Raw genomic sequence first — 24,075 nt, 5'->3', positions numbered from 1 at the left:
GGCCCGCACGCCCACCTGTGCGTAAAGAGCGCACAAATCAGCTGGGGCCTCTCATAATTAGGAAAAAAAAAAAAGAAATACACGCACACAACAACAACAACAAAGAGGATAATGACTGAAGAGGAGGGAATGGAAGGAAACGTGCAAATAGTGTACATCACACAGACTGTGTTAAATACAACCTTATTACATCTATTAACCCATACCCTGCATGCATCCAGATGCGCATGGATTCAAATGTAAGCGGCAAAACCAAATCCACAGCATTTAATAATAACAATGACAACGACCACGTGCACAAGCTGTAATATCTAGGCTATAATATTCACTGACGATGACAGTATGGATTACAGGTGCTCGGATGCTGCGTGACTTCCGTATATGCAGAACACGGAGCGTATATCGAATCGAATATTCCCGCGATAATACAACATGCAGAGCAGGCAAGAAGACACAACGCTATTCGTCCACGGAGCAAAGGAGGATAGGAGAGAGAGAGGTAAGGAGAAAGTGGAGAGAGAGAGAGGGCGAGAGAGGGAGAGTAAGAACACGAGGGTTGCCCCCGCGAATTAATTTCTTTCTAATCAATAAAAAGAAAAAGCCCAGCCCCACACACAAAAATCATTAGGACCGATATTTCTCTACCCCCTCTCTTCTCTCCACTGCCTTTTCCCCAGGATGCCGCTCTGAGGAAAGTCGGGCTCCCCTGCAACTGGACTAAAAATCTTTTCGCCTTTTGCATCGCCACAGAACACAGAGAATGTGATTTGAGCAGGGGGGGAAAGGGGAGTGTAAAGTGCAGCTGGAGGAAAGGAAAAGGTTCAAAGACACAGGGAGGAAGCATTGTGCAAAAAGAAGTTATGTCTACAGGATGCATATCAGAGCAAACGCCCTCAAGAATCTTTTTTTCTGTGTGTGTGTTTTTATTTGTGGATGTGAAAATTTACCAGTCCTTCCATCGGTGAACGTCTCCATCCCCGCCATGCGAGCAGTCTGTCTGGACAAGAGAGGGATGGAGAGCAAAAAAAAAAAAAAAAAAAAAAAAAAAAAAGATGGGGGAGAGGGTACGGGGGAGCCAGAGGTGCGTGTAAGGGGGGGCCGGTATGTGTGTGGGTGTGTGCGCGTGTGTGTGGGGCGGTTGATCTGGGTTGGGGGCTCAGCATTAAACTGATGGAGAAGGGGTGGGTGGGTGAGGGGGGGGTTAGAGGTGAGGAGGGGTCGGGGTGTTTTGGGGGGCATATGGTTACACCCTAACCTTTCATGTCCCTCTGCTCTCTCTCTCTCTCTCTCTCCGTGTCCCTCGTTGTCCATCTTTCTCTCTCCATCCCTCACCCTCGACGTGTGTCTCTCATTGGTTTCCATGGCGACCCGGTGGCTGTGGTGCTGCTGCTGAAGAAAAAGAGGCGCGTGCGTGAGACAAGGAAGGAAGCGAGACGGTCATTTCTAAGAGCAAGAGGAGGTGATCATGACAGACGTGAGCTCATTACAGATCCTAAGCATTAAGTCCTGAATATGAGTACAAACCCCTCTCAACACTGAGTGAGGAGGTTTTTACAGGGTCCAGATTTTAAAGGGCCCAGATCTGATCCCTACATAACACCATTATGTTTGCATGAACCAAGCTTTATGTGTTTCAAGCTGATATTTACCTCCAGTGTGTTCTCTACTAGGTTTTACTGTCACTTTTGTAACTTTGTGAAATGTCAGGTTTTTCAGACATGACTCAGCAGGCCTAAGCGAGAGTGGATATTCATACTGTTTTGAATAAGAGGCCTCCTCATATTGGTTTCTCGCCGATATGCTGCCACCTGCAGGCCACAGAAAACACACTCCTTCGTGTTTACTAGGGTTTTTCTATAGAGGTATACACAGTGATTTGATGAACACCACTATTTTGCTCTATGCATTTAATGATTTGCAAATATAAAGACCCCAAAGCAATTTTCCTGTAATTCAGTCAAACATACTAAATGTGAAAAAAAAAAAAAAAAAAAACAATCTCTTCTTTCTTATGGATCTGCTCCAACATTAAATGGGTTCCTTCTTGGTCTATCTACTCTTCTGCCATGTATCAAAAAATTGGTGAGTGTTTTTTGCATGGTCTTGCAGACAGAGAGACAAACACCTTATCTTCCAATGTTATAAGTGAAAAAAAAAAGCATTCAGAATCTGTGACTTTTTATGTATCCACTTTGCAACTTAAAGGGTTTCTTGGGTTTGTGAAAATTGGTGTTGCAGTTTTTGTATAATCCTGTTGACAGATAACTAGTGAGAAGGTAATCTGAAGAAACAGGGGGATTAGACAAAGTATGTTCACATGTTTATGTGCTTGAAAACCACTGGAACTGGTTATAGCTTTACAACCCAAAACACTAAGGTACACCGGGGAAGAGTGCTTCTGTGAACATCACCTAATCTAATTTTCTCTTCTCAATAAAAGTCATAGAATTTCCCCATCAGAGGGATGTACCATATGCCGTAGGGTATACATACAATAATGGTAGCCCCAGTGGGCCGGCAGACGGCTATAGTGTCTATCAGCTTTAGATGACACGTTTTGATAGGAGACTGATTTGGGCCTGAGATACCACAAGATGACTTGAGTCTCCATCCAATCAAGGAGGTGTGAAGAACACCTGCGGACAGTGGAATAAAGTCTGCGGGAAGATGATGACCGGTGTACAGCCACACATCCCAACATTACATTAGCTTTTGCACTGCAATACAATTTGCACTATGGAACACAGAAGCACCCGTGATGTCTTGATGAAGTGTTTTAGGAAATAAACTGAACATTCACTTCAACAAATGTTCACTTTGTCTGGTAGCAAGAAAAAAAAAATGCTTTATATGTTTTACTCCAAGATATGCTCTACTGCAGCTAATGGAAAGTAAAAAAAACAAGTTGAAACCTATCGATTCTGGAAAGAAAGGAAAAAAAACACAATACAGCTTTATTATTTGAAATATTGGGTCTATCATTGTTTTTCTCTTGCCGTGGTTTCCCCAGGTTGATGGTCACCACCCAATTGCCTCATATGTGTCTGTCTGGCATCACAAGATTTCCACTGTCCCGCCCCAGCTCCATCTCCATAGCGACAGGATCTTTGACCCCGTCTGTGGAATCCTTGACCTGGATGTAGATCAGTGCGGCATTGAGGGAGCCTATTGGCTGGAGACTGCGGCTGTGCTGAGGCTGCAGAGGAAGGGTGATGGTGGTGATCGGGTGGTTTTTGGAGACTCAAAGCCTGTCTGCCTGTGCTTGTTCTACACTGATTGGTGCAATTTCAGACACCTCCTAACTGCTTGTGACTAGCTGTGACTTTCTTTTGGGCAGACCATTGGAGAACTGGTTCCAGTACATAACAGCCTTCCTTACTGAACTGGTTCATTGCCTGTCAGAGGCATCTGAATCACTAAATTCTATTGGGATCTGATTACTCTCTGAGTGTCTGTCATAAAGGCCAGACTTGTTGCTGGAGTTCTCTCTTCATCTTGTCCTTGGATATTTGTGAGCATAATGTTCCTGAGTGCTCCAGATATGCGTCCCAATTTCTTTGACAAACAAATCTCTCACAGTGGCAGGGTCATCCAAGGGGGAGTCATTGTTCAGAGGAGGAACACAGCAGCATCCTTTGACTTGGACCTCTACAGAGTGCCTCTGTCCCCCTGTGGGGATCACATGGCTCGCCTTGCTCTAAGGCTGGGTGTGGTGAGAACCGGGCTTTCAAAACACCTCAGTTTTCCCTAAGGCAGGCCTGGGGCAGTTTAGCTGGCCATCAAACAAGGCATTCTCTGAACAGGGTAGAAACGACCCTATCAGGTTTTCCCTGAGGGTCGATACCCCTTACTGTTCTCCATGATGGCAGGTCAGTAATAAAACTTAATTTGTTCACTGTGGTGTTTTAAAGGGCTTGTATGGTCAGAGTGCAGTTGACCTGAAGAGTCCTTAGGTTCACAAATGACAAGAAGGTAACAGTGAAAAATACCTGGAACAAGTTGCATTAGACACAAATGTCAGCAGGACTGAATTACAAATAAAACCCCTAATATCTCAAAAGCCAGTTTTACTGTTTATTGTGTGCTCTTAATCACCATTTAGTTATTCATGACCATTACTTATTTGTTTTTGTTTTCAAAAACCCACCACATTGTCAGGAAAGCATTTTGGTTAGACTTGAAGTGAACTGAGGTAAATCTTCAAAGTACTCTTCATCTGTTGTTGACATTATTTATTCATGTGTTTGACTGTGATGATCTACATCAGAGGACTTACTTATGTCCAAAGAGGCCCATTATGAGTCAAAGAGCTCTCAAAATATCAGAGACTTTTCTTGCAGTTAAACAGAAAACGATCTACTCACTAATTTGTGTACTTTCAAAAAAGTCCACATTTGTAAATATGCAGTGTGTTACAAATCCACAGTTTTTGCATTGAATATGGATGGAGAGGAGACAGGCTGAAGAACTGGAGAGCGTAAAATATACAGGACAGGCAGTTCTTTGGTGTCATTGTGCTGACAGCTTATAGAGAAAGGAGAAATGATTAAGGACCCTGATCCACAGTGACCTGCATTCAATGGATCTCTTCAGACCATTGGGGGGCAAGAAAGAAGGCCACAATCCCAGTAATACAGTTATGGAAGGTAGAGGAAGACCATTAATGACAATACAGAAAATAGTAAGAAATACAGACGAACACCATGTCAGAATTTGAAACACAAAGAGAAGAAAAGACACAATATGACAAGTTATGCTGAGGTGATGAGGTTTCATTTGTTTCATCTGTAAAATGCTGTTTTTGGCCTGAAGTTTTTTTTTTTTTTTTAATTTGCACGAGGAAAAAAAAACAATCAATATTGTGAAGAGATTAAGCATCCTTGTCTTACACTGTCTGAGCAGTAAAGATTTAACTAGAATTTTACTAAGACAACAAAACTGTAGTTGTTATAAGTTTATGTTGCAGAAAATACACAATAATCTGTAAGTTACCAACCCTTTATTTTCATCAGCAATATTTTTTTTTTTTTTCATTTATAAAGATTATGACAAAGAACTGCAAGAAAAGAAAAAACATTTTCCTTAACAAAAATGTGCCCTGAATTAGTTTTCTTTTACATTTTAGAACAATACAAAATACATGAATAACTTCAGATACCAAAACACCAAATGAAACGAAATATGTTCATTGTGCCTCCATGTATAGTTGCTTCAGTCCGGCCCAGCAGAGCTCCGCACTTCAGACAGTAGCAAGTCTGCTTGCTTAAGTCGTGCCTGTATGAAGGGACTTAGAGTGAGGGGCCTTATTGATCGTCTTCTATGAGTGAAGTCCAGGCATTAGTTCCAGCAGGGTGAGTAGACAGCTGTCTGTGAGCCACTCTACTGGGCCTACATAGCAGGGCTGAGTGGAGCTGGGATGTGCACTTTTGATTTTGATCTCCCCAACATCACTTCTATTGACCGACGCACTGTCCTGTGCTTTACTTGCTGAGAGAAGCACTTGCTGAGGCCTAGCTGGAAGCCCGGACACAAGCCACCATTGCATTATCCGGGGAGCTGTTGACAAGCTTGTGATGATGAATCTTCCATGGTCTGCTGAGGCCTAGCCCTAATCACTACTGTCATCTACTGGCCACTGCTGTATCCACTGACCACAGCAATCACAAGTTGGGTTATCATGGTACACAGGGCTGAGAATCCCACTGTTTGTTATCAAGGTGTGTATGTGGGAACTGCAAAGTTAGACACAAAGGTCAATCTGTACTGAGAGTGGTCCACTTTGTCGTCTGCTCAAATGAAATTTTGAAAAGATAGAAACTTTTCTTTGGATGCCTCTCACTCATTTATGTAGTTTTAACATGGACACATAGGTGGCACTTAATATTAATCTTCAAGTCCAGCACTGCAATGAAAGCCAAGCAAACATCTTTCATATGGTAGTTCCATTGGATTTGAAAATTTCAGTAGCTACATTATCACCTGAATGCCTACTGCCTACGTAGAAATTCAGACAAATGGCCATTAAAGATAATGATCTCAATATGGCCCATGAACTGTGAACTTAGCATTTAAATATCTCAGCAATGCTTGGTTGTTCATTGCAGTTTGGTGTGACCGTGGCACAACAGTAGTCTTATCTTAATAAAGACTGGTAATGGGTTAAGGGGCTTACCCCTTGAGTATGTTGTTTGCTTGCTCCCGTTCTGAGACTAAGATGAAAACTCCTGATGAATCCTGTTTTTCCGGACTCCCCTACAAAGTAACACCTGTGCATCAACATAAAAAGAAATCAGTTATCCATTATTAATCATTAACAAACAATGGTAATGTTTTCACTAGAAACAATCCTCAAATTGTAAGGCATGTATGACACAAACTAATGGTAAGTGCTGCCACCTAGTGGTTATTATACAGATTGAGAGGAGGCCTGAAAGATGATTCCAAATAGGCCCTGTAAACCAGCCTGTATAACCTACTATTCACCCATCAGAGGTAAGGAGTTCTATACAGATCAGTGAGCTTGCATGTGCGCACCATTACTGGATTACAGCGTTTTCCTAGCTCTCAGGAGCCTTTGGCCTTCCTCATAGTCATCCTGGTCCACACTGATCAGCAGGCGGACACCCTCTGTTCCTGCTGCCATCCTCAGGGAGTCAGTAATGAAAACCCCCTTTAGGGCCTCAGCAGGGCTCCGCTCAGGTAGTCGCCCCAGAAGGCCTCGAGGTTGTCCAGCTCTGTGAACTTGATGTCGCAGACGATAGAACCCAGGTCTCTGGCCCGCAGCACTGAGTTCGCTTGGCTGAACAACTCAAACTGGCGCTCCAGGGGCTGCCGCTTGTCTGAGGAGACACTGTCACGGAGTGCGACTCATGCTCCAGGTATTCAGCCCGTACACGCAGGCGGATATCTGATAAAGGAAGAGGGGGGAGGAAGCAGTGGTGGAAAAAGGGGTAAGGGTTGTGATGATGATGATGGTTTGGATAGAGGGTTATTAAAGGATCGGGAGTGAATAATGGCAGGGAAAGAAGGAGGGGATCAGATGAATGATGAGGGCAAGGAAGAGATACAGTGAGGAAAGAAATGAAAGCAGACAAAAAGATGATGTGAAGGGTAAGGAAAGAGAAGCAAAGAAGTGAACAGTGGAGATTAGACCCACATTCCAGACCAAAAGGGAAGGGTCAAGTCAAAACAAAGGGAAAGGAAACAAGGACAAGACAAAATGATTAAAGATCACTTAAATTATTTTTCCATTTGTGCATTTTTAAAGCAGTTATCATATGGTGTGTTCAAGGGCACATACTTTCCAATAGGATACCACCCACTACCGTTGTGGAGTGAAAATGGACATTTCTTTTAACAAAAGGTAAGAGTGCTGCAGCAGAACAGAGACAATAGTCTTATTTGGTGTTGGAGCAGTGGAGCTTTACCATCTGTGTGCACTTTTCAATAAATCTTGCTGCAAACCCTTTGGAATTTTACTTTTTCTTTGTGATGGAGATTAGACATTTTAAGCAAGAACAGAAGTACTGCACATTAAGGCCTAGTAATGGTTGTTTCTTCTCATATAATTGAATAATTTTAAGTGTCATCTGTCCACGAGAGGTGATAATCAGAAAAAAAATGATGAATGAGAATTTTCTTAAGGCATGGCATGATACTACATCATGGTTAGTTTGTGTATTGAATAGATTCAACTTAGCTTGACACCCCTGGGAAGTTAAGCAAGAACTATGGGGTAATGAAGATAACTGGTGTGACTCTTCATAGGAGCCTAGTTTTAAAAATGCCAGATTCATTCTGATCAACATGTTTAATGCTGAGAACAGATAGCTCCTCGAGTTCCGCAGTAACAGGATTGGCGGTCATGCAACAGCACAGCGAGAAAGATCAGAGGATACATACTGTACTGAGCAAAAGCACCGCTGAGATCGTCCCCCATGTCATTATTCCAGAGCTTGGAGTGGAAACCAGCTGCTGCCGACTCGCTGCAACAAAAATCCATCTGTCCCACTTAAAGCCCTTCAGTGGAGGTCATTTGTTTTGCAACCAGTGACAATCTTTTCACCAAAAACAGAATCAATATTTCTAAATGCAAACATTTTTTAAAAAGCATAACTGCATCTCTAATTTTGCAAAACACTGCCAGAGCAAAACCTATTTGCTCCACTCTGTAAGATTGACAATAAGTAAGTGGACTCTTAATAAGGAGACAAAAATATGACAACCATTAGAAGCCTAGGGAATGAGAAGCAAACCACAAGCAACAGATCTAGTTTGCTTCTAGTGACCACTGTTGTGATTTTTTTTCTCCATCTATTACCTTTAATTAGCTAATGAAAGCATAGTGGGTCCAAAAATAACTTAAAACTCCCACTTATAAAAACGTTCAACTGTTAAACAGGACAAATTTCAACATAATGGTCATGTTCACCCTCATTGAATTCATATTTATTTGGGCCTATGGGGAAAACTGCAAGACTCAGGAGGGATAAAGTTTGGAAAATGCCAACATTAGAAATGCAAATGTTGAATTAGGGTATTGATTTTGCATCTGTTAACATTTGTAGGAGTGTGATAACCAAACACTGGCTGTTGCTTTAATGCTTCATAGGACTGTGATTAAATTACTACAAAAAACAAAAAAAAAACAAAAAACAACAAAAAAAAACAGGGCTGAATCAGAAACTTAATGAGTGAAAAGAAGAAATGTCTAAAATATGCGGGGTTGGTAATAAGCCCAATAAAGCCCAGTAGGTGCAAAAAGAAATACAGAATACAGGGGTAGAAGTGATTTTTTTTCTCTCATAAAGGCATTTTTACATGAATGTAAAGCACTTGACATTTCACAGGAATTAAAACATTTGATAGTAATTTGTGATAATTCCCCGTCAATCCATAAACTACATACAGAAAGAGGTTGATAAATTATAAACAAAACCTTTTCATAAAAGAGTTCCCAATTTAAAGTACCTAGACCTTTCAGATTTTATTGTTTAATAAGTTGACTATCTTTAGAAAGGTAACATAACTCTCTTCATGCAAATCCTTGTGAGAACAGCCACTAAAGGCCTAAGGCAGCTTTTGTACTTTCCCATCGTACTGAACATTACGTTTGTCATGAGCCAGTCACTACACATCATTCTAAATACAGAATGGAGATGCTTATCCTCACCAGGTCCTGTGCTGCTTGTGAGGTAAACTGAATGCAACACAGCACAGAGACCTCAGGGACAGACCTGAGATACTGCACATTTTTTCTTCCATTACAGTGACTTAAAAGATAATTGTTTAATTTTTTTTTGGCTTGTCAGTGTAATTTTCTCACTACTGCCAACCCCTCCACTATGGTTCAATTTTTTTAAAACCATAAAAAAATTTAATTTGCAAGATGGGAGGTTTGAAAACATTTTACATCGTTTTGTGGCCTATTGGCAAATAAACCATCACAGAAACGTGCTGAGTGAAAGTTATTACAGGGAATCAAACAGGACAACTGCCTTAAATGTTCAGTGTGTAGTATTTAGGACATCCATTGGTGAGATTACAGATGGAAATTAGAGAACTGAATGAATTTCCCCCATGTTTCCCTACAGAGGCTGCAAAAACTACAAAGTCCCTTTTAACATCCAGTGTTTGTTTTGACCGTCCTGTTTTTTTTTATTTATTTATTTATTTATTTATTTTTAGTGGCAAATAACATTGGTCCACATTCAGACAAAGTAGGTGACGGTTATATACCTAAAGACTGAAACTGAAATAAGAAGAGGAATTTTACATTCTGTGGACATTCTGATAGGGACCCGTCCCCTCTACAGACAGCTCATTTTAAGGAAAACAAAACCAAACTGATTCAGATTTCCACAGATTATAAACTAATGAGCATAATTCTGAATATTCTACTCCAATTGTTGAAATAAATGCTCCTAAAGTCCCTATATCTTACACACTGAACCTTTAAAAGTGTAGCAGAATAATGCAGATCATCAATATTTTTACAGACACAATATGCAGAGGAACTGAAATATTCAGTTAAACCATTTAACATTACGTTAAAGTATTGCTAACAGTTTGACCTTTTGGCTCATTACTTTGTGTGAGGGCTTTGGCTACAGTAAACAGCTGCCCTTCATGCAATTACTGTATTTATGGATGGTCTCCATTTCTGTCTCCCCATTTCATACTGAGCAGGATGGAAGTAGAGATAGTGGCACTGAGGAGAAGGCCATTTAAAACCACAGGAACACAGTGATAGTCATTTTGTTAGGGTTACAGAGCACTTCACGCTTCATCAGACACAGAGACATCCACTTAGACAGGACATTAGGAAGCACAGCTTTCATTTTCTCACTTTAAACACCAGGCCCGTTTGGCTTCCTCCATCTCACCCCACAAAAAAAGAAAAAAAAAAAGAGAAAAAAAAAAAAAGTTTAAGTACCCATTTACGAGGAGTCACTTGGCACGGAGAGCTTCAACTCTTTATCGATCCGTTTTTCTGCTGAACGACTGACCAAGAGAGTGAGGAGTTAGGGGAGTTTTGAGAGACAGGCAGACAGAACTCTCTCTTTCCCCACAGACAAAAACCACTCTCTGTACCATTTTGCGTAGTTTGAGCATTTAGTGTTCGTTCTCTCCCTCTCATTGTGTGTAAGGATACTGTTTTCCTGACACACAGGTTGGTCTGTTTAGAACTGCGAACATAGAGAAAGGAGAGAAAGAGAGAAAGAGAGAAGCACAAGTGGGTTGGATATCTGTCCACTGGGTTGTTTTTCAACAAGCAGGCATGGCACAGCACTCACTTCTCTTAGTTGTAATGAAGTTTGAGTCAGGGCAGTTGCTGGTATTGAAAACTTAATCAGCTCTGAAATACCTTTACTCCAGCTTTATAATGCAACATGGTCATGTCTAAGTGGGATGCTTGGGACTACTCTTTACCTTGACCAATCCCTCTTTATCCTTACCTTCACCAACCCATTATTTAAGCCCCGATAACATTAATCACAAACAAGCATTACAAGCAAGGACCTTCACAAGCACCCCATTTAGATCAAAACAAAACCATTGCTGAGGTAAAGGCACAAACACCTTATTGGCATTTATAACAACAGCTGTGATTGTCAGAATGTAATTGAAGCATTCACTGAAAATAATATGAGGGATGAATCATGAAAAGAAACACTACTTGAGGTCTGCTTAAATCCCAGGGGCCAGCACTGGACTGAACTGCCCTATCTCTGCTCCCTCTTGACAAACACACACAGGATACAGAGATAAGATATAGCTGGAGCTTCCTTCAGCAAAGCACCGATGGTTTTCATTTCTTTTTAGAATTGCTTGAGTAAAGGTTACACAGGCATTTCTTAACAGCTGTCTGTTGGCAGCCATTTCAGATTTTCTGACTCCAGGGCCAGTCTTTACAAATAACAGGTAGCTCTGCCCAATTAGCATTCATATTATGCCTACTTTGAGTTGGCAAATTCTCAAACCACACATAGTGAAGATGCTGTGAGAGGATGGGAGTGGCTCCAAATGGTTTCCACATTAACATAATAGCACTTTTATAAGCATGTGCACATGTCCAACGTTTTTCTGCTTTGTCTTTGCAGGGATGACTAAAATCTATAGCACCAACTTGAAATGGTACCAGAACCAGATTAAATTAAGTACCACTCCTTGTATAACTACTGACAATACTGAGCCAAAGTTGTGCTGCATTTCTTTACAATTTCACTATCCAAATCAATCTGTTGTCACTTCCATCGGAAAAGTTTGCATATGTCTTGCCTTCTGGCATCTAATGAAACACTGCTGAGCAGAGTAAACTGGCATTAGTATCCAGCAAATACTTTACAATTAGCCTTTGGAGTGGAAAATTGCATTTAGCTGCTCATTTTACACATATATTCACACAGAGACTTAGTTCACTCTGTAGGATCTCAAAAAGAGACAAAGTCATATTATAGATTTTAATGCTAAAGTCTGAAAATTAGTGAGATCCAGTCTGTTTTCATTTGGTTCACAGTCATGTCCAAAAATGACAGTGTGAATATTATTGTGGCCCCATTGTAAACCATACATTGCAGAATTATCTAACTGGAGCCGGAAAGATAAGAATATTAACATTCAAGTCTTTTGTGTAACCCCCAAATTTAACATGGTTGTCAAGACCATTCTGGCATACATGTCCAGGATTAAGTGAAGGCAGGTTGCATATATGATGAAGATGAATGGGGCAAAGAAGCCTAAGCCTTAGCTTTTGTCTTTTATGACAGCAGCTAGTGAGGTGCCAACACAGTCTGTACATTGATAGCAGAATAGCATTAACCATAAAAAGTCCTGCCAAGACAAAGTAGTAAGTTGGTCTTTTTTGTGGATATGAGCCGAGTTCACAACAAGTTATAAAATATTAGGGTAATTACATACAAATCTTTAAATATTTTTTCAGTGTATACTTTATCAGTGACACTTCTTGGAAATATTTCAGGCTGTTGCTGGCTCTGTCAGTTCTGTAAAATGCTAACACCAACAGCTCTCATCAATTAAATTATCTTAATTAAATTAAACTATTGTTTTCCCATCTATAATCAACATTGCAGGTTTCTTCGAGAGCAAATTATGTTTCCAGTGAGGGATAGGGTGGAGGCAGCGAAATGATGATATACAAGCATCGTATACAGAGCACAGTGGCAGCACAACCTCCCTGCTGTAACAAGGAGGAGAGCCTCTTTTACCTTAGGCATCGGCCCAGACTTGTGAGAGCACACGTGAATGAGGTGATCACGCACAACGAAGTTTGTATGGACAGAGTGACAGACTTTTTTGTTTTGTTCCTCTGTCTCCCCCTCTGTCTCCATGATCCTTTGAGTCTTAGGTTACTCGATCTGAGTCACAATCCTGAGTCAACCTGGTGGGATCAAATGTGGAGTCAAGACAGCAACATGGTGACAGTCACAGGCATATCACTCATCTTGCACAGCTAAGAAGGGACGTTTTCATTGTTAGGTGACCTTTAAGTCAGAATCAACAGGCCATGTTTGTAATAAAGATGTCTGACCAACTGGCAATGATGGATGACAGTAAATTACTGATAAGGGCCGAATGACTAACTAAGCAAACTTTAAACAACAGGGACTTTTATCTTAACTTACTGTGCTGAGACTGACTGGCTTTGGTCTTGTGTAACAGGCAGACAAGGACTGAAGCAGCTTTCCAGTAGGGTTAAATTGTTAAAACCAGCTACTTAAATTATTTTGTGGGATCTCCGAGTTGACTTTAGTGACAACATATAATCAAGTGTAAAAAGATGTGTTGCATCTAGTAGTCATATCATAGCACAGGCAAAGGATAGGACACAACCTTGCAGCCTACACCTTTAACAAAAAGCAGCTAAACAAGGTCCAGTGGTTTGGAGAAAAAGGTGAAATGAGGGGTAAAAGAATGTAATGTAGGGTCAGATGGCAAAACAGATCGGGCAAAAGAATCTCTCCAACGTTGCATTTGTAATCAATAGGGGTGTGACGATACAGCTCACGAGAAAAGACAATACACAATATTGGGTTCATGAGAGCTAGATGAGATATTTCACATTACTTTGAAGAAAACTAAAATGACAAAATCCGTGACTGGACAAACAGACTTTTTTATTTAACAGTTACTAAACAATGTAGCTGCATTTTGAAATGTTCTATAACTTGCATTCATGCATGACCTCAGCATGAGCTTTTAACTGTTGAACTTCTTTCCACAAATAAAATTAAATATTTCTTTTTTAAAGTGCAAACAATATGTGCAAAATTGTAAAATGGCCTCATATCAGCTACAATGAAAACGCCGATGTCTCTCGTTATTGCTCTGGCTCTGGGGCTTTACTCTAGAAGTTTAGGTGCAAAGGCATCTGTCAGTGTTGTCTGGCCTTTAGCCGTTTCAATCACAGGTGCAGTGGATTTTAGAAGCAACCTATGGTGGTTCTGTATGTGTCTTTGCATAGTGCTTGTGTTAGCCATGGTGTACAGTACTATTTTCTTACAGTGCTAACATATAATAATAATAATAATAATAATAATAATAATAACAACTTTATTTGTATAGCACCGTTAAATACAAAGTTTACAAAGTGCTTTGACATATTGTCCGTGTCTTGTCTGTCACCCGATTGCTGTTTACCATTTCCAGGCACACCTGCAGAGTGAAATTGTGAGGGGAAGAGTTCTCCATAAGTACCGCAACATACCTCACCTACCTTCTACCTAGAAGTTTGGGTAGCTCACAGTCTGATAGGCTTCTGCCCTGTGCCCGCGAGACAGCTAATCACTCAAATGAGAAATATCGTCATGAGTTGATCTCGTCACACCCCTAGTAATCAAGACAGTTAAGGAAATATTGGAAGATCAAACATAGAATTTAAGAACAAAAGTACCATGGAGCTAGGCAATAAAGAAGATGTCAGTGCAAGCAATTTCAGCTCCCATATTTTAATCAGCGGTTGCTTTTTTGCTTGAATTTTTTTTATGTGCTGAGGTTTTAGGCCTTATTAGTCAACTTCTGCAGTATAGTTGACTTCTGATAAGCTGCTGTTTTACTGGTTTGTGGCACACATTAACACTAAAGATTCACTTTCATATAGCACTTTTCACCAGCTTATACAGATAGATGTATTCCAGTGATAATGCACCACTCTTTTCCACTTCACACATTGCTTCTCACAGGATTATGAGTAGTCTTATAGCAACTGCCAACTGGAAGAAACATTATATTGCCACATGGCCAACAACAAGCTGTTGAGTGTTACGTAAAATAATTTCATGTAGCATACAGGCTAGAGCAAAAGGCTACAGATGCAGCATAGTTAGCAGCTGATTGGTATAAGTCAGTGAGAAGCTATATACAAGACAGGATTTCTGTAAGTGGCAAACTAGGTAGAGTGTCACTAAGCAGTAACACAGCATCAGTGGGTGGAGTGTAGAGCAAGACAAACACCAACTTTTGAGGACGTGTGATGCAAACCTTTGATGAACAGTGATGTATGCACAAATGCTATAGCAGACCTGGGCTAGACCCATGTTATGAAGAGCAATCATGCAGATTTATCTAGTGTACAACAGTGACATATAAATAAGTCCAAAATAGGCTGAACAGATATCTGCAGTTTGAAACTTTCACTTAGTGATGCAATTAACTTTCCCACTGCTCGTGACTGCTTTCCAAAGAAAAGCACAAATCATTGCTACTGAATCATCACTTTGTAATGTAAATTTTAACATGGAAAAAACAGTGTTACAACATCTAATGATTTTTGGAAGTGATGGATTAAAAAGTAATAAATTTTAATCACACACCAAAATTCAAGCTTGGTAAGCAAACTCCTTAACCTGAACTGAGGTGCTGTGGAACTGTGCATGAACATCAGAATGAAGGAGACAAAAGGAAAAGTGGGTATACTGGAGACCATGTTTACAGGTCGAAAAAAAAAATGGAGCTCACAGACTAAATGAAAAGCAAGGAAAAATAGAAATGAAACGCTGCAATTAAGATAACAAGCTAGAGATGAAAACTTAAAGACAGACAGGTTATGAAGTTAGGGGTTACTCTTACCACAGGACACTTTTTGTGGTGGTGATGGTGGCAGTGGTGGCAGTGTCTGGCCCTGCCTGCTTGTTTTCTTGGACCTACGGCTCCAGCCATTTCCCCTTTTCTTCCTTCTCTTCCTGGGGGTTGGCCCAGGCATAGGAGGGTAAATACCTGAAAGAGAAAGCCTATAATTAGAAATCCTTAAGAATGACAACTGTAAGTGAATCACCTTGACCAAAAGGTTGAAATTATCAAAAGTCCTTTCTATTAATTAAAATTTTAATCATGACTTAATTCTATAACTATTCTGTAGGGAAACTACCTCGGCAGCATACAGTATGTGCATATTCATTCTATAAGTCAGGGCAACAAATTAATTACATTTCCATCAAAAGACAGTTTCCTTTTCCCTACAGTACACAATAAAGTGTTACATCTCTAGGCAGTTCTGTTACTTGAGTAACCAAAAGGCATGTGGAATCTCAGTAAACCATAGTTCTAAAGAGCTATGTTGTATATTACTATAGCACACTTACCAGTTCTCCATTGCTGGGTGAAAGATGAAAAAGGTATTTCAGTCTGTCTGCAGCTTTGTTGCATTCCAAAGGGGCATGCCACTTCTCTTTTCTCTATTCCATACCTATGCTGGATTCTCTCTGGAGATACTGAAAGTACACAAACATAGCACAAATATTCATTCAATACAAGACAGGAAAAAGACAACAAGCAAACTACTCTACATAGTCTTATAATCAAGTAATGGGTGCTCAAATGTAACCTTACCGGTCCTCCTTTTCTTGTGAGACACTAAGTGCACTAGGTCATGTCGGGTGAGGACTCGGAGTAGTTGCAGGAGTGGTTCCAGGTTGCCATCACTGAGGTATCCTCTCTTTTCCAATTCTAGCAGCAGCTCCACACCACTTTTAGGCTTGTAAGCAGAGATCAATGGATGTGAGGATCTATGGGCATGCTGTCGTCTCCACACCTTTAACAGCTCTGGACTTGGAGCTACTCCAGAGATGTCTGGATCACCCTCATGAGGCTCAACAGTCCAGCCTATTGGGTCGAGAGGATGTGGTGCAGTGCAAGTTTCATTTAGGAGGAATGACAGCACCTCAATGTCAGTCTCTGTCAGCTGAGAACCAACTATTTCAAAGACTTCATGGAGCGACAACATCCCATAGTAGTTGACACACTCCGTTTCATCCCAGAAGTGCAGCTCCTTGAATGGGTAGCCTGGGTGATGCGCTACAGCCATAGTCAAGGATTACCTGCAGGCCCTCTCCAACTTCCAACCTGTGCCAAAACTGTTCAGAAAGAGGACACAAAAATTATATTAAATGTACACCTTATAGGCTACTGTCATTTTCTAAGTTTAATAAGCGACAACATATCCATCATGCCCACTGCCATCAGTCTACAGACCTCAGTCAAATGATTCAAATTTCCTTTTTTTTTTCAATATAATTTGAACACTCTTATTTTAACACCTCTGTGTAATGATTCCTTCTGTGTTTCTTTTTGTTTTATTGAGATGATTAAACATTTAATCTCCCCCTGGTGATCAATAAAGATAATCTGTAACTGCACATGTGCAATGTCCGGCTCCTCAGTATTATGACTAGTAAGCACGCCTACTCCACTAAAATGGAAATAAATTACAATGTTCCTTGACGTGTTTTCATCTATCCTCACTTATCAATGTTAATTAAATGTTATTTATTACGGAGTGAAATGTAGCTAGTTTTGCATGCTGGTTAATGTTTGTGAGCCTGAAAATAGGAATAAAGTGGCGACTCGTATAACTCGGTAAACTCCTTGGCATTAAAATAATATGTCGTTTTGCCATGTAGCCTCGTATATAAAAATATTCTTCTGTAGGGGGCTTACTTCATCTAAAACTAAGCTAGGTGTTAGCAGAACACATCAGATAGTCTTGTGTGCTACATCATGTAGCTAGCTTAATGTTCTGTGTACGTGTGTGATAGCGATACGTTTGTTTTCTTATCAACAGTGTTTCGCGGCCTGTTAAAATGCTAACCAGTCCTACCTATTTTCGCTGTCAGCTCGACAATGTCTTACAACGTAACTGTAAAGTGTCCGTGGTGAATGTATAACGTCGTCGTAGCTTCAAAGAATGTCCCCTAAAGCAACTGGAAGCCAAAAAATGGATCGTTTTTCAGATGCTCAGCAGCAGCAGCAACCGGTGGAGCAAATTACCCCCTTGACGCATTACGTAACCAGTCACGTTTCTCTGAGGAAAAACACAACAAGCATAGAAATTAATATACGGAACCTGGTTGGTGAAATAATTACTCTCATATTCATACATAGTGCCGAACCTTATGTGCACAGACATTAATAATATACATTCAGTTCACAGAAGACTTGAAATTCCTTTACATTTGTGATAATACGGGTGTTATTTACAAGCTAGCAAGTACCGTTTTTAGCTGACAACTGCAATGCGCCCTCATTGCGCGACGTTAAACGACAATGTGAAACTGAGCCAGGAATGTTCAATGTATTTTCAAAACAATATGCAAACCTTCAAAGCTACATGACCACTCACCTTCTGCTTCCTTACTTGGGTTGCTGATCTGGCAACTCTTCTTGATGTCCGTCCCGAACTGACAGCAGCACAATAACACACACTCGGACCAATCACAGCTCTCCGCCCGTGCCATGACGCCGTTCACTGATCTGGGGTCAGGTTTCCTCAAGAACCTTATCATCCAGCCTGCGCAAATGAAAATAAAGCAGATCCCAAGTCAGATTTTTTTTTTTTTTTTTTTTTTTTTTTTTACCCCGGTTTTAATTCTCTACAAAAACATGTCATTGTTTTCTCACATAATTCGATTTCCATCGTATAATTTACTTTCATTCTCATAACAGCAGCATCATTAACATTAAATCGATGAAAAATAAGGACAACTTGCAAGACAAATGAGTTTATACGATGCCTGTCCGCGTAAATCAAACTGTAAAACCAAAACAGTTTTTTAAAAAAATATGTAATTCCCCAAGTCCTCAATAGGGGGCGTTGTTTTCACATGGACAACAGGAAGTCAAATAATCTTCCACCCTGCTTCCACATCACATCCGTCTACAACAATAGCAACAGAAAATTGGAAGTACACCGAGTACTTTCTAATGTGAGTATTTGATGATCTATTATTTATGTAAAACGTTCCACCACTTGTGTTATATTATGATGTAATTATAATTGCGTTTTCTATCACTTTGGATCTGAGTATTATCTTAGTTACATCAACGTTAGCCGTGATGCTAGCTAAGACAACCCCTCAAAGTTACATTTTTAAAACAGTAATGTACAGAAATCAGCAACATCATCTAAATCTTCTGGGATTATACATATTCTATCGTAATTTTCTGTCGGCAGTTTCTTTTAATAATCTGTGTGTGTTGGTGTGGCAGTGACCAAGCCCTTTGTTGACTAAAATTTTCCACTAAGGCTTAGTCTCTGTAACCCTCTGACAAGTCTGTGAAATTTGGACAGTGAAGTTGTACATTTTGGTTGCTGTTCTCACTCACTTTTAGTATTTTGCTCCACAGATGATGCTGATTGTTTTGTATCTACCTTTTGTATGAGTAGATCATTCAGAGGGTTTTGTATTAGTAAAGCCAGTAGTGAAATGTCAGTACAGTAAGTTCCCAGGATCTACATTTTATGAATCCGTCTATTCCCCTACATGTGCCTGACACATTTAGTTGATCATCACTTTTCAGTTTACAATTATTAATACATTTCCTGTCCCAAAAAACATGCATTTCCAAGTGTGTTACTTTTGACTGATACATTGAACTGTCATCAGTTCCTTTATTGGCTGTGAAAAGTCTCCTCTTTCTAAGCTAAATTAGTTTTTTAAGCATCTTGAAATAGGTACAAAATGTAGTGTAGCAACATGGAAACTGATCTTATGTGAAGTTGACTAATTGAGGACAGGAAACGGATGTTACTGATTCATTACTGTATACACTAAACAGTAAATTAAGTAATTAAGATGAACTCAGCTATAAACATCTACAGCAGAATAGTAATAGTAAAAACACTGGCCGAGACCATTTCAACAGATTGTGGATACTGCAGGTACAAGTACACAACTTTTACACTTAAAGAAGGATATTCACAGTGTGGTGTTAGTACTTTTATGTTAAGTATTTAAGTAAAGGATCTCATGACATCTTCCCCCATTAACTAATGACAGTCTGACACCTGAGTTTTGTTATAATCACAAAATAATACCCTAATTTGTTCATTTGATTTGTGCAAGCAATGTGTTATTTTTTAATTAAATCAAATTAAATTTTTTAGCAGCCATAAATTACATTCATTAATGTAAAACAGTAATGAAAATACCATTCATGATCATCCATTGTCAGTTTAATAATAAAGAAGACAAGTGTAGACATACAGTATAATATATCTTCTACACACATCTCCTATTGTGTTGATGTATTACTTTGATTATTTGTTCTTTGTTGTGCTTACCTAAATGTACTTCTTGGTAGACAGTTTGTAGATGCCATCTGGAGCCCCAAAGGGAGAGAACAGTCTTGTAGACATGGACAGCAAGGCTGGAGATCTGTTCAGTGCTGAGGATGCACATCCAACCGGCACAGGTGGAGGTGGGGTTTTGGCCAGGTAAGTGCTTATACGTGTGTGTGTATCACAATTGCAAGATTACTGATTTTGGCCATATAAATAAATCTCACATCCCTTGACCGGACATCTGAATTCTACAACATTTATAATGACAGTACAGATCACGTTATTGTCTTGTGTGTTATGTTTTTTGTTAATGTGTTTCTATTTTATTTGACAGGCTCTGGCTACCCAAAGGTTTCTCAGCCACTATGGCTAAAGAATGGATCGACAGGCGCAGGGTTTCCATTCGACCATGGGCTAGCTTTGTGGACCAACGCAAGTTTTCAAAACCCCGTAACTTTGGAGAGCTGTGTCAAAGAGTGGTGAAGAATGTGGAAATCTACAACAGCAACTATACCTTCATTTTCCTTGGTCTTATTCTCTACTGCATGTAAGGCCAACAAGGGGTTCTTGTTTTTTCTACCTCCTGCGGCAGGCTTCTCCTACAGTCTTTACCATATGTTTACCTTGACAAGTTTTTAGGAGATTTAATAAGAGATTAGTTGTAAGTTTTAAATAAATTCTAAAATTAGTACTGTAATTATCCCACTGTTTACCCTCCTCAGTATAAGTTCTCCAATGCTACTGATTGCCTTGGCTGTGTTTGCTGGTGCCTTTTATATAATCCACCTCAAGTCCCTGGAGTCCAAACTGGTTATCCTTGGTAAGAAATTATGCTCTGCCTTACATTCTTTTAACAGTATCTCTGTTAAATAGTATTTAGTATGTAGTATTTGGTTTAGTAATGGGCATTTAACTTGGTGAAATAGTGTAGATTCTTTATTATATTTCACTTGCTTACTAACTTAAATCTTTCTTGTTGTAATCAAACTAAATCAAATGTATGTCTGGTGTAATAATAATATTTTTTTCTTTGAGAATCCCATTGAATTAAATTTTGTGCCAGTGAACTTATCAGGACCACAAATTACATGTCAGTTGAGTGTTTTTTGTATCTTAAAACTCTACTTTTATGTAATGTTTTTATTAAAAAGGCAAAGAGCTGACAGTCCCTCATCAGATGAGTCTTGCTGGTGCTGTCTCTTTACCTGTGTTCTGGCTGGCAGGAGCTGGAGCTGCTGTTTTTTGGGTTCTGGGTAAGTAAGTAAACTAACAGCATTAGTTAAGATTGAGACTCTAACCATGCTGAAATATTGGTTGTGCTTGCATGTACCTCTCTCATTATGAGTGTATTTGATATGTGATGTTTTCTAAAGTCAGAGTCTTTGTACTTTGTGCCAGTGCAATGAATTTAATATGACAGTGATTGCATACTGACATTACCTGTCTTCTGTAATGTGCTTTCCCTTCACGTTCCCTGTTTCCATTTCTTATTTCTTCTCTCAGGAGCGACACTGTTTGTGATTGGCTCTCACGCTGCTTTCCGTGAGCTGGAGGGATCTGACATGGAAGAGCTCCTCATGGAGCCCGTATGAGGAGTAGGCTGAACCCTCAGCAGGCGCCAGTTGTCGATCAGTCTTCAAATAGAACCCATAATCACAATAGGGGTTTAGGGGAAAATGCTCCTTCATGTGTTCCGTCACTATGTGTGCATCCTCTATACCCTCTCTTAACTTATACTGGTGTACAAAGAAATCCCCATTTCTTTCCTCTTAAATATTTCCTGCTACAGACTTAATTCAAATAAATAATCTTTATGTGGATAAAAATCCTTTCTCAATACATATTTAAGCACATTAGCCTATAGACTATCTGCCTTTCTCTAAATGTTTGTATCTTGGATGCCTCTGCTTTGTGTCTCTGGCCTCTTTTAGCTTCTTGATACAATAACATGTCCTTCAACCTTCTAATCTCCTGGGCTGATCTGTGCTATACTCACAACTGTAGATATCTCTGGAAACAATGTCTGAATCAGTGCTGTTTTACATTAATGTTGTTTTCATGTGATTATGAAACGCACAACGCAGAACATTGATTGACTAATGTTAACATTTCAAGTGCCAAGCTTTAAAATATGTTTTTAATCATCATGCACAAATACTACTATGTAAAACAAAAGAATGCAAAAACAAATGTAATTGAGATGGGTTACTGGATATGAGTTTATGAAATGTCTAAAAAGGTCACTACTTTGTTATGTTGTGTTGGGAACAATATGGTACTATATACATATGTATATATATCAGCTCTGCTTTCAGTCTTCAGATATGAAGATAATTCTGTAAACCTCAATATTTTTTTTTAAATCATCCATTTGTTTATATTTCAGCATAAGTTAGGTTTTTTGTATTTAAATTACATTCTGAAGTGCAATAAACTGAATACTAAGGTCACTTCTCTCTATGCACCTTTTTTACTTCGGTTAGTTTGCGTTTGGTCAAAACAGTTGCAGCTGACTTTGTGTTTGTGCAGTATGGCAGAAGTTGCAGTGAGCTCAGCGAGCCCTTACCACTTAGTCCTGTACATTTTCTCATTATTCTGGTCGCAGTCTAAACAGCAGAAGGAGTAGTACAGTTCCGCCCTTGTGGCTCCTCTTCTCTATCTAGCACACTGACATACAGCGCTCACCAACCCCCTCTTGTCCCCCCTATGGTCCCCTTCTTGTCCCCCCTTTTCACTGAGCCCTGTGACCTGTGCTCTGTGACAGCACAGCGGAGGACCCCATGCCTCAGTTGCCATGGCAATGACCTTGGAGGGCCCCAGTCAGACATACACTCGTCACAGACACACATCGCTTACACAACTGCGGCAAAGGCAAAGCGATCGATATTCATTATACGGTGGGTGGCGAAGGGGGAGAGAGGGGAGAGAGGAGTCGCAGCTGCAGTGAGCTCACTGCAGAGACACAGGGGAAATTAGAGAGAGGGTGAGAGTGTGAGTGTGTTTTGTCAGTTGAGAGTGACAGCAAGTGGTGTGTGCATGTGTGTGTATGTATGAGCAGTGGATGTTGGCATTTGTCATTGGACAGTGGAAGAGCGATGCTAGAAAGTTTCTGTTTGCCTCACCCAGACAGACATGCTCTACAAATTTAGATGCTGAGAGCAGAATTTCCTCTTGGAACCCCTAGTCCAAGCCATTCACATTATGAGGCAGTATGTAATGTATAGATTTATTTGATTTGTGTACCAGTAGGTGGGTATATGATGTTCATTTAAAATAGATGACTGGTGTGGCACAGAGGGGCAACACAATTACAGCATGTCCCCTAAAGATTAAAGATATATGTCCTTGCTTTATTTTGCAGGAATTCATTTGTTGTGTTTTTATTTGTCATTTATTAATTTCAGAACTTGTAATGTGTTCATTTTCACATCCATCATGTATCATTTCTTATTATTATAATCATGTGAGTTGGGGAAGTTTTTCTGTACGTGAGAGTCTGTCCTGCTGACTGACTGTTTTCCCTCCTGAAGCTCAATTGTGTTGATGTCAGACAAAGGTGACACATTAGAGTGGTGTGGTGCATTAACCTGGCATGCAGCCAACTTTTTCCAATGGCAGTTTAACATTACACAGTTGCATTGCAATTAAACTCACAACACTAGTTGGCATCCTATCCTCGGGCTCATTCATTCATTTGTGTCATGACATGACCTACTGTTCAACTGACAAGTTTTTCTATGTGTTAATTCAGACCATTTATTTAAAGTGTAATAAATTAAATTGAGAGTGTTATCTGTTTGAATGTGCATTACTACACAGTCCACAATTGCAGTCCACAATTAATGTCAGGTCTATGTCCAAAACGTCACAACCTATATGGGGTGCAAACTCTGTATAATACCAATAACGCAGTCTAATGTAAACTGTAATGTCCTGAGCTACAATATATTTTAAGATTGGAAAAGATCCTTTCCATCAAAAGTTAAGAACAGAAATGA

At 39.8% G+C, this 24,075-nt stretch overlaps 2 protein-coding genes and 1 long non-coding RNA gene across 5 annotated transcripts; 1 reads left to right on the top strand and 2 right to left on the bottom strand.

Annotated features, from left to right (window-relative positions):
* Window positions 1-4,982: 4,982 nt before the first annotated feature.
* dedd1 (death effector domain-containing 1) lies at window positions 4,983-18,249 on the bottom strand. Its single transcript, XM_030157308.1, is given in 8 exon segments — window positions 4,983-6,684; window positions 6,687-6,866; window positions 6,869-6,907; window positions 15,589-15,735; window positions 16,101-16,229; window positions 16,348-16,860; window positions 17,615-17,818; window positions 18,137-18,249. Coding segments are annotated over 6 exon segments (1,110 nt in total). The 5' UTR covers window positions 16,823-16,860; window positions 17,615-17,818; window positions 18,137-18,249; the 3' UTR covers window positions 4,983-6,544.
* LOC115435112 (uncharacterized) lies at window positions 7,328-15,582 on the bottom strand. Of its 2 annotated transcripts, XR_003937653.1 has the most exons (4): window positions 14,237-15,582; window positions 12,729-12,901; window positions 10,436-10,688; window positions 7,328-7,985 (listed from the first exon to the last, which is right to left on the bottom strand). It is a non-coding gene; the product is annotated as an uncharacterized LOC115435112 (long non-coding RNA). The 2 variants fall into 2 exon arrangements; XR_003937652.1 differs by lacking the exon at window positions 14,237-15,582 and having other exon boundaries at window positions 12,729-14,205.
* Window positions 18,250-18,608: 359 nt separating the features above from the next.
* rabac1 (Rab acceptor 1 (prenylated)) lies at window positions 18,609-22,527 on the top strand. 2 transcript variants are annotated; one of them, XM_030157309.1, is made up of 6 exons: window positions 18,609-18,719; window positions 20,098-20,230; window positions 20,412-20,624; window positions 20,800-20,897; window positions 21,229-21,330; window positions 21,581-22,527. In XM_030157309.1, exons 2-6 carry the CDS (start codon window positions 20,109-20,111, stop codon window positions 21,667-21,669), a joined length of 624 nt encoding a protein of 207 aa, XP_030013169.1. In that variant the 5' UTR covers window positions 18,609-18,719; window positions 20,098-20,108; the 3' UTR covers window positions 21,670-22,527. The 2 variants fall into 2 exon arrangements, with proteins under 2 accessions (XP_030013169.1, XP_030013170.1); XM_030157310.1 differs by having other exon boundaries at window positions 18,613-18,719; window positions 20,102-20,230.
* The last annotated feature ends 1,548 nt before the right edge of the window (window positions 22,528-24,075 follow it).

Source organism: Sphaeramia orbicularis, chromosome 16, assembly GCF_902148855.1.
Source record: "Sphaeramia orbicularis chromosome 16, fSphaOr1.1, whole genome shotgun sequence".
Lineage (NCBI taxonomy): Eukaryota > Metazoa > Chordata > Actinopteri > Kurtiformes > Apogonidae > Sphaeramia > Sphaeramia orbicularis.
This window is presented reverse-complemented; position numbering and strand designations above follow the sequence as displayed.